At 37.2% G+C, this 20149-nt stretch overlaps 1 protein-coding gene across 1 annotated transcript in view; it reads right to left on the bottom strand.

The window, feature by feature from the left end:
• Nucleotides 1-20149, bottom strand: part of KCNU1 (potassium calcium-activated channel subfamily U member 1) — a 245574-nt gene that overhangs the window by 90638 nt on the left and 134787 nt on the right. Inside the window, 1 exon segment of the mRNA XM_007935054.1 lies at nt 7511-7622. Within this exon segment, the coding sequence (XP_007933245.1) occupies nt 7511-7622 (112 nt within the window).

Raw genomic sequence — 20149 nt, 5'->3', positions numbered from 1 at the left:
CGAAAACCCAAGGAGGGGTCACTATGAGTCGGGGCCGACTCGACGGCACATAACAACAACAACAACAACAACAACAATGCATAAATATATACAGTCAGTAAACTACAAGTCTTCTTAGTCCATTTTTTGTTTCTGTGTTATGAGGACTGCTTCTGCATCTTATCACCCAGCCAAACCAATTGACATTTTCATATATACAATTCCTAGGAGAATTTGACTACATTTTTCCTAAGTCCTGTTCACAGATTCACAAAGTGGTTTTAAAATAATGCCTTTGTCCCTGCTACTCTGGGGAGGAAGACCAGATAATGGGAAGGATATGTTGACTTTCCTATAGCTCTACTCTGATGCTGTTGTGAAGAATGAAGGTATTTTGTCTATTTTTAGGCAGTAATAAAAATATACTGTTTGTTACTGTAAAGAATTCAGTCATTCAATACATATCTGATGAATTATCACTCTATGTATATTGCTTTGCTGTGGCTATTACACATTACATTACAGAAATCACATTTTGGCCTTTAGATCCGACATAAGAACTAGAAAAGAGGTATTTAGAGAGTCTAAATGAAATCTCAACTCATACTTTTCAAATTTGTATTCTTCCATACTCTGTCACTAGAACTCTTTCAATTATCTTTATAATGCAAGCTCTTTTTCTTTCTCTAGCTCCAACTCTGTTTATCCATAACTCTATGTCTATCCCTATTCCATCCCCATGTGTATTTTATGGTGTTCTTTTGTCTTGGTATTGAGAATTGATGGAGATATTTATTAAACTCCGTGACAGATATACACTCCTGCTAATGAGTCATGTGGACCCAAATAACACCATCGGTTGAGATGAACAAGGCATCTTTAGAAGTTCTGGAATTGTGGACAGAAAACCATAAATTAGGTAATATAAGTACTATTTGGATTCTTGGAGAAAGATAAATCTGGAAGATGAAAGCAGTGTTAACTAAATGTGGTTTTCTAGGAGATGATTTGAAATGCTAAAGTAAGGGTATACTCAATAAGGATACATGAATAAAAGAATGAAATAATGCTTTTGATTTTCTAATTAAAGACCACATTATAATCAAATAGGTATATCTATGCTTTCTTAGAAGGAAAATAGTTTTAAAAGCTTAATATGAAAGGGAAAGGAAGAAAAATGCTGCTCTGATAGTTTGATAATTCCAGATTCTGTAGAAAGCTCAGATAAGATATGGAAGTGGAAGAGTAATCATGTAAGATAATTTGTATCCAATTATCTGCCTCTTGAAGGATTCTGGATGCCCATGAGGCTAAAAGATGGTGCATTCTTGCCAGGAACTACTACAACATAGAATTCAATAAGGTATATGGAACTGAGAGTAAAAGCAGAGGAGGAGCCCACCTTCTTTTCTAAGACAACAATAAGTGTGTGAGTGGAGTGGACACAGGGATAGATGTCTCAGAAGTTAAGCATGCACATATATCATGTAGGGCTGAAATGAGTGCGGCAGAAGAGAAGGGTTTGTGTGTGTGTGTGTGTGTGTGTGTGATTTGGGTGAAAATTTACAGGGCAAATTCACTTTCCATACAAAGTTCACTTACACTTTGTCTCATGATATTGACCACAATTTACTACAATGCAATATCTCCTCTCATACTTCCTCCCAATAGTTACCTCTTCCCTGTGTCCATCCCTCCATGCACTCCTGCCCCCTGAGCTGTCTCCCTGATAAGCAGCTCTTCTTTCTCCCATGATTGTTCTCTCCAAGGAGTGTATCTACCTCAAGTAAATGTTCATCTCATATGCCTGTCTTTTGTTTGGCTGGAAACCACAGGTGTGGGTTCAATTCCAGACCTGAAGAGCAGCTAGGGGCCATAGTCTCAGTGGTTCCACCAGGCTCTATCAGACCAGCAAACCTGGTCCCCCTCCCTTTTTTTTTTTTTTCCAAATGATTTTGAGTTTTGTTTCACATTGTTCTCCCTCTCTATCGAGGATCTCCTACATGGATCCCCTTCCAAGAGGGTGACAGCGGTAGCCGGGCACCATCTAGTTCTTCTGGTCTCATAGTCATATAGGCTGCAGATCAGATGGTGTACCAGACGCTAGGACTAATTGTTTCCGTGAATCTTTGGTTGTCTTCATTCCTCTTCACTCTGGACAAGGAGAGACCCATCATTGCATCTAGTTGGCAGCTTGCAAGCTTTTAAGATCCCAGTCACTACTCGCCAAAGTAGGAGGTGGAACAATGTTTTGTGTAGTATGTTATGCCAATTGAGCTTGATGTCCCCTGCAACTATGGTCCCGAGCCCACAGGTTCAACTACTTGGTCCCTCTTGGTAGCTGGCTGTGACCAAGCAGTGACTACAACCTTGCCCCTTGTCAGCTCTACTATACACCTGGGAATTCAGTTCATACACATAAACTTATAGGACCATTTTCTGCCAACCCTAAACATCAGAAGAGAAGTTTTATGGATTTAATTGTGCTCCCTCAAAGTATGTGTTGTTAACCCTAAAATCTATGCCTGTGATTATAATCCCATTTCGGGATAAATTGTCTTTGTTATGGTAATGTGACAGGATTAGTGTTCAGTGTATCTTGAGTCAATCTCAAGTCAATCTCTAAAAGAGATTAGACAAATACCAGAGGCGAGATCAGGGAAGAGAGATGCTAAGCTATGTGACGATTTCCTAGGAGCAGAAGGTCACAAGAGTCAAGAAACTTCCTCCAGAATCTACAGAGAAAGGCTTCCCCTAAAGCCAGCACCATGAATTCAGACTTCTAGTCTCCTACACACTGTGAGAAAATAAATTTTTTGTTGCGTTATTTCTGTTATAGTAGCAGTAGATAAGATGAGAAGCAAGCAATTTCTCCCACTTGGATGGATTTCCCCATCTCCAATGGTCAATGCGCTTCTTATAATATCAACCTTTTGGCCTAGCAAAGGATATGCTGGCAGATTTTGTGTATGGACTGTAATTGGTTCAGAAACTGAAAATTACCATGAGATCAGTGGTGTTTGAAAACACTAGAGATGAGCCCAGGAAGCATTTGGAATTGTCATGAAAATGAATGTACTAGATGGAAAATGGTAAGCTACAGACAGACTTAGATGTAGCATAGTGGCTGCACCAGTGGGAGGGAATGCATTATGGGTCTTCACCGAAATCTGTGCTGATGTGCTGCTTTGGACTGACGGTCGTTGTTTGGTGGGTGGGAGATAATGAATGCAGACTGGGCGGTCTAGAACCATGCCACTCTCTCTTTCCACACATGAAAATGGTTGTAAAACCACTGACATCTAAGACCCAGGGTCAGGAAGTGAATAAAAACAACAACAATGATAACAACATGGACCATTTTCACTTCCAGTAGTTATATTATGTATTAGGTACTACATAAGAACATAATATGTTTTCTCTCATTCAATCCTTAAAATTATTTGGGTTCTTTTAGATTTCTATTTTATAGGTGAAGAAACCTAAGCTTAATGATTAAAGAAAATGGTGATCTAAGACTCATGCCTGCTATATAAGTTGTTCCTCATGACTGATATTTGTAGGTTACTTGCCTTTTAAATAATTAAAGAGAAAAAGAAAAATAATAACCTGCACGTTTTCTAATTTCTCTAAATTAATATGTGGAATATGGAGATGAAGCTGATATAATAAACATAATATCATTCATAGGTATTACTAAGACATAGTGGAAAGGGGAGTTATGTGAAAAATATTTAGACATCAGTATAGTCTTTAAGAGTTGAATTAAGCAGACCTCCAAAGGGAGGATTTACAGGCATGGGCTGATGTGTCAGATAGATGACAAAGCCTTCTATTAATAATAGTTTCTTCTCCTGATCCAGATCTCTCCTATTGGAACTGCTCAAAACTTTCTGCTTTTCTTTGTTTCATTGATTAAAATGTCAAACAATATCTGCTTGAGTTCATAAAGACATTATTTTTAAAATGCTGGATGATTTAATGTAGTTATGGAATAATCAGTCATTTACAAGACAATATAAATTAATTGTATTTAAATATTGTCTGTCAAATGTTTAATTGTAATCAGCTTTACTGAAAAAAGTGAGTTTTAATGGAGTAGAGGCAAAGGATGCTAAACAATTGTAAACCATGTGAAAGAAGGCAGAACATTTCTAAATGAGAATCCAAAGTAGAGTGAACATTGCAGAGAAATTGGAAGCTAGCTAGGGCAACGGGCCTCCAAGAGGCCTCCAAGAGTGGATGAGACATAGTTTTGTTTTTCATAAAATTTTGTATAGGGCTAGCTTTATCACCCTGAAAAGGAAGAGGAAATACTCATCTTCTCAATCTTATATAACCCTCTGATTTAAGGAGACAGAACTCAGACAAACATAGCTAGTGTTCATTTATGTATTCATTCAACAAATATATATTTAACTACCATTTATTAAATAGACTCTTGTGGACTAGCCTGAGAACCAAACCATTATTTATAACATGGCTTATTCTATGGAAAAAGACACTAGGGAGGCAAAATAAATGAAATACTGCACTATAACTTTTGTATAAGTTAAGGGCTGTCTGTATTGCTTCATGTACTAAGAATAGAAAATTATAGTTTCTGGGCTCAATGGAAAACCCACTGGTGACCTAAAGATTGCATCTTTAAGAGCATCAAACCTATTTTCAAGAAAACTATAAATAATACTATGTTGTTTTTGGTATGTGAATACAATACTATTAACACATCGAAAGTGGACCACAAACAGTATATAACACACATTTTACATTTTTTTTCCAGTAGTTCCTACTTGCCTCTATTAAGCCTTTCAATCTATTTTACCACTCATTGTCATTACCCAGTGCATAAATTTGCCAATTTGCTTGCTTGAGTTATCTTTCCCTGCAAAAAAACCCCACTATAGAACTAAGTGGGAGCAGGGTCTGTCATCGATCCCATTAACACTCTCCTTAAATCAACTCAGCTAACCAGTCTCATTGATGAAATATTACAGACATTCCTCCACAAATGACACTTATCTATTAAAGTATACACCACAATCTAAGAGATTCAGTAGTGTGGCCCTAATTAATTTTTTTTTTTTTAGCTCTGTAGTTCATAGTTTAATTCAAAAGCATACGTGCCAGTGAATTGAGCACCATCTGTAGAGATGATCAGGATGAGTTAACATCTCTGGGCCTCTTTGGACTTTTAAAGCATATTCAAGGATCTCCAACCAGCTACAGGGCTGATTGGCCCAGTCTGTGAATGAGCCAGTCATTCCAAAGGATCATTTCTTTTTTTAGATGCCTGCTTTGGACCATTCCTTTGTATGGCATAGGTAAGGAGGAGAATGCCAATCAGATAAATTATTTTGTGTTTATAGCTGTGCTAAAGAATAGTGGGAAAAGCCAGTGAAACTAAATGGTTAAAATTACATTAAGGATTATCTGTGGCTTTTGATTATGCATGGCTCATATAGTCTCTAATGTCACAGAGAAGACATGAGAGAGAAGAAATGAAAGCATAAATATGGTTGGATCACTTTATGTGCTATCACATATGCTGTCTTCAAGTCTTCAAAACAATTTTCAGTTTTAAATTGTGTTTCTATAATTTCTCATTAAGATAAAAATAATGTACATACGTATACAAATGCAAGTGCATTGCCAAAATAGGCAAAAATGTGTTAAGTTTAGGATGTTATTTCTTATAAGTGCTCTGGTGCTGTAGGGCCTAAGGCATTTGACTGCTAACCAGAAGGCTGGTGGTTCAAACTCACCAGCCACTTCTCGGAAGGAAGATTGGGCAATCTACTTCCTACCATGCATTCACACCTCTAATCAGGCTAGCTGGTAGATGAAAGGCTCCACCTTACCCCCATGCCTTGTCCATTCCTTCATAGGAATTGGCATTCCCGATCTCTTCCACCTTTCCAAATCATTTAAGGCCCCCCTCCCACAGGAAGTTTTCCTGATCACTCCATCTTCATGGACCTCCTCTGTGTTCTTTGATTACAAAATAATCAGTGTAGCACTTGAAGGAATACTGCCTTCTTTGGCCTCTGATTTATTTATACGGTATAGCCTTATTTACCCAAACAGATTGTATGGGGTTTGAGACATGATTTCTATAGCCACAGAAGCATCAGACACAGCCTACTCAGCACATAGAAGGGGCTCCATAAATACCTATTAACTAAGCATTCTAAAAGAAACAATTTATCTGCCAGTTCCAATGCTAGACTGTAGCTGTTGTGTTGTGGGATAGAGTGAAGCAAAATATCAACCCCTGAAATTCCATAGTGCCTTTACTCCAAACCGTTATCAGTCTCTTCTCACAGTAACCTGGTTCCATAGAATCCTGAAATGGAAGGCAAGGAAGAGCAGAAGGTATAATAACCTGCAGGATTCTTAGAAAGTGTATGCATGAAATAGTGGCACCTTGGTGACTAAGACATAACGGAATCTCCATTAATCAGAACTCCCAGGAATCCTCACTTAAACAGAAGTATATGTCTTTATGCTCTAAAAAAAAAAAAAAAGAGGTAAATTATAACAAATAGGATCAAGTAAGGGGTTTATTTCAAGATCCACATCCTTGGAAGGCTCTGCACTGACTACTTTTTCAGTCCAATTTTGTAAACATGCCTGGATATGAGATGTAATCATCATGATAATGAGCACTAATTATCTGCCAGGCAACAAGCTAAGTGCTTTAACCACCCAATCTCATTCATCTTCACAAAAAACCTACCGCATATTTATTACTACTGTCCTCATCTATGACACCAGATGTGAGACACCAAGAAATAAAGCAACTTAACCAAGATCACACATAATTTAGAACTGATGTTTAAACTTACATTGTGTGATGACAAGGCATAATGGCTAGGCTTTGGTGATAATAGAATATTTACCCTGAAACAATCACAGTCATCAATCTTTAAGATGATCTTCCTGGTATATTATATCTACTAAGATGTGGAATGTTGGCAACATCCTAGAAAGTTATTTAGAAAAAAGTGAAAGTTTTTGATCAACCCTTTGTCTAAAGTCAACTAAACAGAGTGCCCCCACCTACAAACTTGCATTCAAGTTCATCAAACTTTTAATGTAGTGGAGAGCTCTAAAGAAAAAAGAGCATAGAAGAAAATTTTTAGACTGTATTTTGCAGAAAATCATCTAATTGCTAATTGATTGTAAATAAAGGACAGATTGATAATAGAGGGGGGAAAAAAAAGAAAATAATAGTGGCCCTAATCCATATTTCTAGAGTTCCTGAAGGTGATCTGAAAGAAAATTGGGTAGATAGGACTTTCAATCACTTTTGGTTATCATGGGAATAGATGATTTGAGGAAGGTGTGGGAGGTATATTTGTTTAGCTTAATGATATGGAGGGAAGTAGGGATGAATTCGTTTTGGTGAGGAACAATTCCATTGGTCAGTACAGGAGCTGTTGAAGCAGATATTCTGTGATGTGTCAAATTTTAATGACCAGTGATTCTCAGGAAACCACAGAGGAAGAGAGTTCTCTGAGGCACTTACCTGCCACCCAGCCTGGCAGCAGTGATCAAGCTTGACTGCCCCATTATAAAATATTCCTTTCTTGTACAAGTGGATGTTTCTGTCTTGTTTTTCACTGCCACTACCGATGCCCCTGTAAAAGCATATCAACCTCAGTGAGTTGGTAAGACGTCTCTTCCTTTGCAAGGAATGCTAAACTATCGTGAAGAATTCTGAAGATGATCCTAGGTTCATGATGAAGGAACAGCTTGATATCCCTAGCTACAGACTCACTCTAACAGGATGGATTGGGTAAAAGTTTAATTTCCTTCAACAATATTAGAGAGTAGATGGAAAATGATTGTGAGGATTTTAATAACATAGGTTATGCTTAAAGTAAATAACTATTGAGTTGTTGCTATACCTTTCTAATTCATCTTTCTTGCCATATCGCCTGAGAGTGCAGCATCTCAAGAAGCTTTCTGCTACAGGGAAGATCTAGAGCCACATAGGGATCTAAGGAAATGTCAGCAAACTAGTTTCTTCTCCTCTTTGCTGAGATTACTCAGTCTGCAATTCATTCTCTTTAGACAATATCTCTCTTCGTTTCATTTTTCCCTCAAAGCTTTCCTTCTGATTCACTTTAAATTTTGAAGGATATTGACCTTACAGGGTATATATCCCAAAACTTTTGTGAATTTCCAAATTAGGAAATCACACAAAAGCATATAATTTTCTTATCTGCAAAACAGGGCTAATGCCATGTTTTCGCAGGGTGGTGAGGACAAATGCAAGAATGTTTGAAATTATAGGTTAAATGAGCAACAAGAAATTCCTTTGAGATGGAATAAAGTGGCACATGGACCATTACTTATCCTTCCTTCATCCTTTTGTTGGTATTCGATCATGCTATTCTTATTCCTGATCTCAGATTCAACATGAGCCATCCTAAATCCAGTGGGCTAAGAAGCCATTGTTCTTCAATGAGAATTGGCATTTGTTATTGTGATAGAAAAATAACATTCTAAATGATGTTTTGAAGTTAAATGCTTCTGTTTCAAACTTGAGGAAATCTGTATTGTATGCTTGTCTCAGTCTGATTGTTGAGTGATCAAAGACGATGAGATGTCTGAGCAGAAGCTACCAAAGAGATGGGCAAAGTCATGGGTAATCTTCACTACCACTGTCTTCCTCTGCCCATCTAAGTGGAGCAAAGAAACTTGACCTTCCTTCATGTTTGAAGTAGAATCATCTCTGTGCTTAGATTCAATGGGGAGCTCATGAGAGACAAACCTTTAAACCCACATATCATCTCTTTTTTAACATTAACAGACAGAAAGATACTTGGGGTGGGGTGGGGAGATGCCCTGCTTTTTTTTTATGTAATCCTTTCTGAATCATTCTAGTCCATAAGAAGCAGCAATTGAGTCAAAACATACTTCTGGTAAAAGAGGGACATCCTTTGGATATATGATTTGTCAGTTTACATCTGCAATCATTGCATCACACAGGTGTACTAAAAGCCAGATTTGGGATAACATTGTTCCCTACCTGTAATCCTCAGAAGCCTTCATTCACATGCAAAACTTGTCTGGGACTTCAGGTTGACTGATGTTTCCTTATTTGGTGGATTTTTTTGGCCCTGGGGTGAATGGCTTAGGAAGGGAACATCTGAAGAGAAATGAGTGAAGACTAGTTGTGTTACCTACTGTCAGTCTTTAAAAGCTAGCCAGTTTAGTACATGTGATGGAAGCTGAGTTATGGAATGTAAAAGATAACATGCCCAAACTGGCTTAGGAGCAATGGAACTTTTCAGATGCCTGCTTTTCTCAAAGTTTAACTCTCTAGCCAACATTTGACAGCTATTAAAATGAAAGGGGAGTGGGGAGTAAGTGGGTATGGAGAATGAACCTTGCTATATATGAACCTCTCAAAAGTTTTGCTAATGCTATGGTTCTTCCCTGTTCCTTTTTTAAGAAAATCTGTTCGTAAAATAAATTAAAATTTTTTTATAATTTTGGAAGCTTTTATAATTATGGAAGTAAATGCATGTGCAGAGGTAGGAGTGGGAAGAGTAGCCTGTATGGAGATTGGTGAAGTCTATGACTGGCCTTTGGTTGCCTGAAGTTCAAAGATGAACTGGCCCAGATGATCTCATTCATCCCTTTGAGCTCTAAATTTTACATTCTAATGAACTTCAAAAGGGAAGTCTAAAAATGTTCTCTACCTTTCTTCCAATTTCAATGATGCTTCAAAATTTTTAATAAAAAGCAGAGAATACAATAAAAATAGGAAGGTACAATTGTCTATCTTAAGGTGACAGGTTGTTGTTGTTGTTGTTAAGTGCCGTGGAGTAGTTTTTGACTCATAGCGACCCGATGCACAGCAGAACGAAACACTGCCCGATCCCGCGCCAGCCCCACAATCCCTGCCATACTTGAGCCCATCATCGCAGCCACCATGTCAATCCATCTCGTTGAAGGCCTTCCCCTCTTTTGTCGACCCTCCACCCTACCAAGCATGACATCCTTCTCCAGGGAATGGTCCCTTCTTACAACATGACCAAAATAGGTGAGACGAAGTCTGGCCATTCTTGCTTCCAAGGAGCATTCTGGCTGCACTTCCTCCAGGACAGATCTGTTAGTTCTTTTAGCAGTCCATGGTACTTTCAGCATTCTTCACCAGCACCACAACTCAAAAGCATCAACTCTTCTTCAGTCTTCCTTATTCATTGTCCAGCTCTCACATGCATACGAGACGATTGGAAATATCATGGCTTGTGTCAGGCACACCTTAGTCCTCAAGGAGATATCCTTGCTCCTCAGCACTTGAAATAGTTCCTTCGCAGTTGACTTTCCCAATGCTACACATTGTCTAATGTCCTGACTGCTGCTTCCATTGGCATCGATTATAGAACCAATATATTGACAAAGAACTTCCAGAGGTTCAAGCTGGATTCAGAAGAGGACGTGGAACAAGGGATATCATAGCTGTTGTCAGATGGATCTTGGCTCAAGGCAAAGAATACCAGAAAGATGTTTACTTGTGTTTTAGTGACTATGCAAAGGCATTTGATTGTGTGGATCATGACAAATTATGGATAACATTGAGAAGAATGGGAATTCCAGAGCACTTGATTGTACTCATGAGGAATCTGTACCTTGACCAGGAGGCTGTCGTTCGAACAGAACAAGGGGACGCTACATGGTTTAAAATCAAGAAGGGAGTGCGTCAGGGTTGTATCCTTTCTCCACACTTATTCAATCTATATGCTGAGCAAATCATCCAAGAAGCTGGACTATATGAAGAAAAACGTGGTATCAGGATTGGAGGAAGAATCATTAACAACCTGAGGTGACAGGTAAGCAACTGAAATTTCTCTGAATTCATTCCAAAAGAGTTGGTTATTTTTATTTATTTATTTATTTATTTATTTTAAATCTTGCTATCTAGAGTTAGCAATGCTCAAATATTAGTTTTTCAGATTTTAGGCTAAGAGAAGTGGAGTGGAGTTTTCGCCACCACTGTAAGTCGACCTTTATTGTCTTGCCATAGCATACAATAGAGCTCTGGTGGTGTAGTGCCTAAGGCATTTGACTGTTAACCAGAAGGCTGGCAGTTCAAACCTCCCAGCCACTCCTTGGAAGGAAGGTTGGGCAATCTACTGCCATAGTGATACTGCCTCAGAAACCCAAGGAGAGGTCTCTATGAGTCAGGTTTGACTCGATGGCAGTGAGTTTATTTTTATTTTTTGTCTGGTAAAAAAGGGAACAGTAAACTCTAGCTGATTTGGGGAAAGGTTTTACTTAACTGCTTGTCTAATTAAATTTAGCAGAAGAATATTATTCCTCCTACTCTGAAGGCTGACCCTATTGGTCTTCATGTTCTGAACCAAACAAACAAACAAATAAAAAATCCAAAAATCAGGGAGTGGGTTAAAGAAAATATAATCTAATAGGACACCTACTAATTCATACTTGGTCTGTATTTCATTGATAGGAAAAGTAATAATGAGATTCTTTTTGACATTACAGTCACACGAGTAATAAGATAACATATATATTTACCATGTGTTAGGCACTGATCTTTTTATATTGATGTATTCAATTCGTGCATGATTTATGTACTAATATTCTCATTAAATCATCTTAGAAATATGTGGCTTAAATAATTTGCCTAAAGTCACAGAGCCAAAATATGACCAGAATGCATATTCTGAACCACTACACCAGCCTACTTCTCTAAAATACTAAACTATGAACTTAAGTGGAGAACTTCTAATATAGTTCTATCTTAAAAACTGGAAGTAATCAAAGAAAGAAGGATTAGAAACTGTGGAACATTAAAATTGAAAAGGGCCTTGGAAATCATCATCATCTTTTCAGAGATAATATGACTGAGATCCCACAAAGTGACATGTTTTCTGTAAATCACATTTAATCAGTGACATAGCTGTGATTAGAATTCAAGTCATCTGAATTTTCATTGAGGACACTAGAGGTATAAATTAGTAGGACTAAACCAATCTACTAAACTTATTAAAGAAATAATTATTTGAAGGGAAGGGACAGGAATACTTTTCGCCTGCCTATGAAAACGTGAAAAATTCTGCCTGAATTTTATCTTATCCAGATTCAGTAAATTTTCTCACTAGTCATTTGAGAACTACTGAGCCTACTTTGAAAACTCATTCTGGGGAAATTTCCAGATCTTATCGTGATTTTAAACCTATGAGAACAAAGAATCTCTTCCTAGGACAATATTCTCATTGGAACATTTTCACTAGAAGCAGCTTCCTAGATTGAATTCAAGTTTTAAGTTTGAGCTCTTGCCACCAGCCCAGTGAGCATTTCATAGTACTCTGCTGCCATCGACTGGCATATTTAAGTCAAGAACAGCTGACACACTCTTATTGCTTGATATTTAAGAGTTCCTTTCTAGATTAATTGTTTGCCTGGTTGGAGTGGGATACTGTTGGTAGTGGTGGAGACTGATGATCAGAATGGGTCAGAAAGAAAGAACATTGTATTGAGAGAGAAAATGAAAGATTCTAAGGAATCTGATAACTACATTGATGCTAAATAATTAGATTACAAATTGAATATTCCACAGATTTGTTACCTAATTACTATAAAATACATGTCCTGGAAAAGGATAAAATCTGGCGTATCTACAAATTTAGAAGCAGAGCCTTTTTCTTTTTACAAAAATAATTCCACCTTTATACTAGAGCAACTTCCTGCTTTACATTATTTATTTATTACAGAATCAAATTCAAAAGTAAGATGAAGAGGTGATTATATAAATCACTTTTGTTTTGCAAAATGTTGAACAGCAGTGTATATATGTGCATTGTGTATTATTTATTTGCAGAAAATTTGATTTGTTCACTGTGTTTATGGGGCTATGTCTAGTTTATGAAACTTTGTTAAATTTGCATATAACAACAACAAAATAACACACTGCTGTCAAGTCGAATCCGACTCATAGCAACCATGCCTTGGGTTTCCGAGGCAGTATCTCAATGGAAGTAGATTGCCCAGTCTTCCTTCCGAGGCGTGGCTGATGGGTTTGAACCACCAAACATCTAGTTAGCAGGCAAATGCCTTAGGCACTACATGCATATATGACAGTTGGATGCACTTTTTATATTTTACTTTTCTTCTTTCTTATTCACACCTCCTTTAATGAGACTTTTCTTCTATGTAGTCAGCTTCATCCATTGCCTCAAAGATTCACATTTTTATAGAATACAAGAAGAACCTTTAACTTTTGAATTCTAAAATATGGTCTTGAAACCCATTTAAAAAATAATTTTCTTCAGATTTTAGAATTCAATTGATTGGTGTCATAATGTCTAAGGCATTTGACTGCTAACCAGAAGGCTGGCAGTTCAAACCCGCCAGCCACTCCTCAGAAGGAAGGGTGAGCAATTAACTTCTGTAGTGATACCTCCTCGGAAATCCAAGGAGGGGTTGCTATGAGTTGGGATCAACTAGACGGCAGTGAGTGAGTAAGGACAATAGAGATTTTAATAAATTATATATAATTTCAGTAGTTTCTTGCCATATGCAGATGTGTCTTGGATTGTTAGGAAGATTCGTAGAAAACAAATGAAGAGTTAAGGCAGAAACTCTTGTTCCAGGTGCAAAGTGGAGGTATAAGAAGCTCCATGGATCCACTTCTCAGAGAAAATTTAAAAACCAGTAATCATTTAAATTATTTGGAAATTTTCTCAAAGGAATGGAACAAATGAAAAACAAAATCACTTATTTAAGAAAATTCTAAATCTCAGTAAGTCTGTGGAACTTGAGATGTGATTTGCTTCTTCCCAATTGCAAGTAATCTAGTAAAAGTTCCATTCTGGGTGAGTGTGGACAGAAATACAAGACACTATTTCCCTCCATCTCCCAGTTAAAGACTATGGTATTTCTCTAGGAGGACCAGGAAACCAGCATGTTTCATATTTCCCAGATCCATGTTGCAGGTGGCTTCAGGTGCATGCAGCCAAAAGGTAGGATGCTCCCTTCCTTCCCACAACCCTCAAATGCAGAGAAAAGGCTCTGCCCAGTCATGGTAGGCTGAGAACGCTAGAACTCCAATTGACCTCACTCTGATTTGCCCCTAAGGCAGAGGTTCCATGCTGGGAGAGGCAAATCAAGAAGACCCAAGCATCCTTCCCTTGCTCCATGCCCTGCACATAAAGCAGTGATGTCACTCTGGGAGAAGTGGGCTACTATCTCTACCCTCTCCCTAGCTCTGGAGCAGTGGCTCAAAGATTTTGCTCAGGGGAAAAGCCAGGCCATAAATCAGGGGTCTCTGAGGCTCTCCCCAGAGGAACTGACTTTACTTGAAAGATAATGTAGGGAAGTTCCACTCTAAGGGGCCTCAGAGAGAGAGAGAGAGAGAGAGAGAGAGAGAGATTTTGATGCTAAGCATGTAAAAGGAGATTTATAGCTCCAAGAGAGCAACAAGGTGAACTATAAGCCAGATAGTATACCATAGAGACTCATGGAAAGAGACTGAGTCAGAATAAATTTCAAAGACAGGATTCAAAACTATCCCTGAGAAGAGGCTCACATTTAATTAGAACAGAGAGTACAATGATATTATGTCTCAGGGCAAGGTAAGAAGTAATATAGTAATTAGCAAGCAATTAATAGAACCTAAATGCTGGGTGTCAGACCAACAGAAGCAAACATCTTAATAGAGAGATTACTGGGTGTGTGTATGGGAGAGATAGTTAAAGGGAACACTGCTATACCCATGGTATCCCAGGGGGACTGTTTGCATGTCCAAGACCATACCCTTCAATGAGTGATATAAGAAGTTTCATATTGAGGGGAGTTGACTTCACTAAACTGTCCAGCCAGTTTACCAACTAACTAAATAAACAATCAACAGCAACAATTCTTAGAGACCATTTAAAAATAACTAAAAAAATATAGCAAAAGAAACAACAAGGGGATTGAAATAAAGACAACAATTAAGAAATAGAGGAACAAAAATATGAGATATAGAAAACCAGAAGCAAAATGGCAAATGTAAATCCTAACCTATATGTGATTACGTTAAAAATAAATGGATTAAACTCTCCAATGACTGATAAAATGAGAGGAAAAAGAATATCCTACTATATACTATATAGAAATAGACCACACTTAATAGAAATTAAGTGTGTAGGCAAGATACATATGTCTATACTGTATAGAAGATAAAGGATGCATACAAGATTCAAAGACACGAAGTGGATGAAATTAAAAGGAGGAAGAAATATACATGCAAATGGTAACCAAAAGGGATCTGGAGTGGTTATACCAATATCACAGAAATAGACTTTAAGACAAAAACTGTTATAAAGGGAAAAGAATGACATTTTGCCATGATAAAGAGTTAATACACAAGGATGAAATAACAATTATACATGCACCTGGCAGCAGAAATCTCAAATACATGAAGCAAAAACTGACAGAATTAAAGGAAGAAATAGACAATATAACAATAATAGTTTGAGGCATCAATAGTCAATATTTAATAATGATAAAACACCAGGCAAAAGACAATAAGGAAACAGAAGACTTGAAAAAAGCTATAAAGCAACTAGACCTAGCAGACATGTAGTAGAACACAGCACCCAACAACAGAATACACATTCTTCTCAAATGTATATGGAACATTCTCCAGGATAGACCAGTATAAGGCTCAATAAATTTAAAAGGATTTAAATAATACAAAGTATGTACAATGGAATAAAATAAGACATCAGAGTAACAGAAGGAAACTAGAGAAATTAATAAGTATGTGGAAGAAAACATACTCCTAGATAACCAATCGGTTAAAAAAGGAAATTACAAGAGAAATTAGAAAATACTTAGAGATGAATTAAAACAAAAGCATAAAGTACCAAAATTTAGGAGATAAAACTAAAGCCTCACATAAATCCACTCTAGCATACTGTGGAGGAGCTCTGGTAGCATAGTGCCTAAGGCACTTGACTGCCAACCAGAAGGCTGGCGGTTCAAACCCACCATCCACTCCTCAGAAGGAAGGTTGGGCAATCTACTTCAGTAGTGATACTGCCTCAGAAACCCAAGGAGGGGTTGCTATGAGTTGGGGCCGACTTGATGGCACACAACAACAACAACAGCATACTGTGATAGTTAAGGTGATGTGTCAACTTGGCTGGGCTTGGTTTTGAGTGGCTGGGCAGCTAGTTGTAATTATTTCCCATGATGAGACTGGAAATCAGGTCCATGGTGGAATCTGCTATGAACAGGTGAGTAGCTGCTTTAGGGATATGGTCTGCCTGTAGTATATAAGGAGAAGCTTTGGGAATGGTCTCCAGCTTTTTGGCATGCTTAGACCCTGTGTGTAGCTGAGTTTTCATTTAGCAGCCTGCCATGTTTCCTGCCGATTTTGGGACTGTCTCTGGATTTGAACTAGTGGCCTGCCATGTTGTTTGGTAATATTGGGACTGTGCCATCATATTTGTTGAGGTTTGTCAGCCTTAGCAGCCAGCAGGTACCTGAATGAAGAGACACTTCTAGCTCCTGAGGGCTGGAAGCAAGAGGCAGAGCTAAAACCCAAGGTCAAGGGGCTTTCATCCAGCTCCTAGAGCTGGCTTTTTGAACTCGGATGTCTAGCCTCCAAAACTGTAAGGGAATAAGATCCTGTTTGTTTAAAGCCATTCCACCTATGGTATTTCTGTTAGAGAGACACTGGAGAACCAAAATAGCAGTGCTACAGGGAAAACTTATAGCTAATATATAAATATATAAGAAGCTCTGGCAGTGCGGTGGGTAAGGCATTTGGCCACTTATCAGAAGGTTAGTGGTTCAAACCTACCAGCTGTTCTGTGGGAGGAAGATGAGGCAATCAACTTCTGTAAAGATTTACAGCCTTGGAAACCCTATGGGAATTGCTATAAGTCAGAATCTACTCAATGTCAGTGGGTTTATATATATATAAAAGAAGACAAATCTGAAATCAGTAACCTAGCCTTTGATTTTAAGATTCTGGGGGTGGGGGAAAGGGAAAGTAAACTAAAATCAAAGCAAGTAGATTGAAGAAAATAATGAAAATCAGAGTGGAAATAAATTAATTAAAGAACAGAAAAGCAGCAAAGAAAAATCAGCTAAACTAAACATTGGTTATTTGAAAAGAACAACAAAATCAATAAACATTTACTAAGACTGGCCACAGAAACAGAGTAGAGACATTAGTAATGCCTAGACTAAAATAAAAAAGATTAAAAGAGAATATTGTGGACAACTGGATCCCAACAAATTAGATAACTTAGATTAAATGGACAAACTCCCAAAATTACACAAATTGCCGAACTACCATAAAAAGGAATAGAAAATTTGAATACACATAAAACAAATAGATTGAATTATTAACCAAAAAGTTACCACAAAGTAAAGTTAGGACCAGACATCTTTACAAGTAAAAATCTACCAAATTTTTAAAGAAGAATTAAAACCACTTCTTCACAAATTCTTAAAAAACATAAGAAGAGCTAACACTTTCCAACTCAATGCAGCTAGTTTTACTCTGATGTTAAGAATAGATATATCACACACAAAACAGGAAACTCCAGATCAACATCTCTTTTGAATATAGACTTAGAATTCCTCAACAAAATGCTAGCAATATAAAACAAGGAGTATATAAAATGGATTTTACACAATAACTACATGGGATTTGTTCAGGAATTCAAAGTTGGTTTAGCATGTGAAAATCAATCACCATGTCATATGAATACAACAAATAAAAAAGATCATTTCAAAGACAGACACTCAGAAAAAAGTAGTTGAAAAAATCAGTATTCCTTCATTCCTTGATGATAAAACAAAAAACTAAAAAATCTAGGAATAGAAGGACACTTCCTCAATGATAAGGACCTCTAGTGGCACAATGATTTAGCAGCTTGCTGCAAACTGAAAAGTTAGCAATTTGGGTTTTTGTTGTTGTTCCTCAATCACATAAAGGGTATATATGAAAAACCCATTACATCAGACTAAGATCAGGAAGAAGATAATGATAATAAGTTTTCACCATTACATCCAACGTTGTAATGGATGTTCTACTCACAAAATTAGCCCATAATATGTAACAAAAGGAATTCAGATTGGAAAAGAAGTAAAAGTATCTCTATTTACACATGACATGATCTTGTATATAGAAAATCCTACTCAAGCTACCAAAAACTTTTAGAATAAACAAGTTCAGCAAGGTATCAAGATATAAGAAATATGCACAAAAATCATTGTATTTCTATACTCTAACAATGAACAATCTGAAAATGAAATTAAGAATATAATTCCATTCACCATATTTAAGAATCAATTTAACAAAAATAGAACAAAATATATATCCTGATAACTGAAAAAAAATATTAAATCAATTGAAAAGAACAGAAATAAAGAGACATTACATGTTCACGGATTACAAGACTTAGCATCGTTGGGATGACATTATTTCCCAAACTGACTTACAGATTAAAATAGCCCCAAATAAATTCCTTGGCTTCTCTGCAGAAATTGGCAAGCTGATGCCAAAATTCATGTGGAAATTCAATGGACCTGAAATAATAATTTTATTTCACTGAATAAGGAAGACTGAAGAATTGCTGTCTTTGAATCATGGTGTTGGTGAAGAATATGGAATATACCATGAATGTTCATCAGAAAAATGAACAAATCTGTCTCAGAAGAAATACAACCGGAATGCTCCTTAGAAGCAAGAATGGAAAGAGTTTGTCTCAGGTCCTTTGGACCTATTATCAGGATGGACCTGTCCCTGGAGAAAGGACATCATGCTTGGTAAAATAGAGGGTCAATGAAAAAGATGAAGACCCTCCACAAGACAGATTGACATAGTGACTGGAAAAATGGGTTCAAACGTGGCAATGATGATGAGGATAATGCCAGATAGTGCCATGTACTCTGTTGTACATGGATTGCTATGAGTCAGAACTGACTTGCTGGCACCTAAGTACAACAACAACAACAAAAAGCCAAAACTATCTTGACAAAGTAGAATAATGTTGGAGGACTTAACACTTCTTGATTTTAAAATTGATGACAATGCTACAGTAATTAAGACTGTGTGACACTGGCATGTAGATCAACAAACTGTGACTGAAAGTCTAATAAGGCCTCATATTGATTTTAAGGGTGTTAAGAACAATTCATTGGGGGGAAAGAACAGTCTTTTTAACAAAGGATACTAGGTCAACTGGATATATAATCAAAAAGAATGAAGTTGGACCTTTTTCTCATGCCATACACAAAAATCAACTCAAAATGGGTCACACGCCTTAACGTAAAGCAAAAATTATAAAATTTTTAGAAGAAAATGTAGGAGTAAATCTTCATGACCTTCAGTTGGTCAAAGCCTTCTTGGTATGACACCAAAAGTATCAACAACTAAAAGAAAAATAGGTAAATTGGATTTCATCAAAGTTCTTTAAGTATACTAAAAAATGGGGGGAGCAGCCAACAGAATAGGAGAAAAGATTTGCAAGTCATATATCTGATAAAGGACTTGCATCTGGAATGTATATTTCACACAATTCAATAATAGAAAGACAATGACCCAAATAATAAAATGGTTAAAGAAACTTAATAGATATTTCTTCACAGATACAGAAATAGCCAATATGATGCTCATAAAAAGACGGTCAACATTATTAACCATCAAGGAAAGGAAAATCAAAATCACAGTGAGACACCGCTTCATAACCATTAGAGTGAATGATGGTGTGGTGCCTAAGGCATTTGACTGCTGACCAGGAGGCTGGTTGTTCAAACCTACCAGCCAGTCCTCAGAAGGAAGACTGGGCAATTTACTCAGAAACCCAAGAAGGGGTCACTATGAGTTGGAATTGACTCCACAGCAGTGAGTTTGTTTTGGTTTTTAGAGTGACTATAATCAAGTGTTGGCAAGGATGCCAAAAATTGGTCACCTTCTGTATTGCTGGTGGGAATTAAAAATGGAGCAGTATCTTTGGAAGACACTTTGACAATTCTTCAAAATATTAAACACAATGTGCCTATATAATCCAGGAATCTCTCTCCTAGGTATCATTCCAAGAGAACTGAAGACATATATTCACACACACACACTTGAATATAAATATTTATAACAGTACTACCCATAATAGCCAAAAGGGAAAAA

This window comes from Orycteropus afer, unplaced genomic scaffold (assembly GCF_000298275.1).
Source record: "Orycteropus afer afer isolate SDZICR_OR568_19922 unplaced genomic scaffold, OryAfe1.0 scaffold00024, whole genome shotgun sequence".
Taxonomy (NCBI): Eukaryota; Metazoa; Chordata; class Mammalia; order Tubulidentata; family Orycteropodidae; genus Orycteropus; species Orycteropus afer.
Note: the sequence above shows the minus strand (reverse complement) of the source record. Positions and strands in the feature narration are given on the sequence as shown.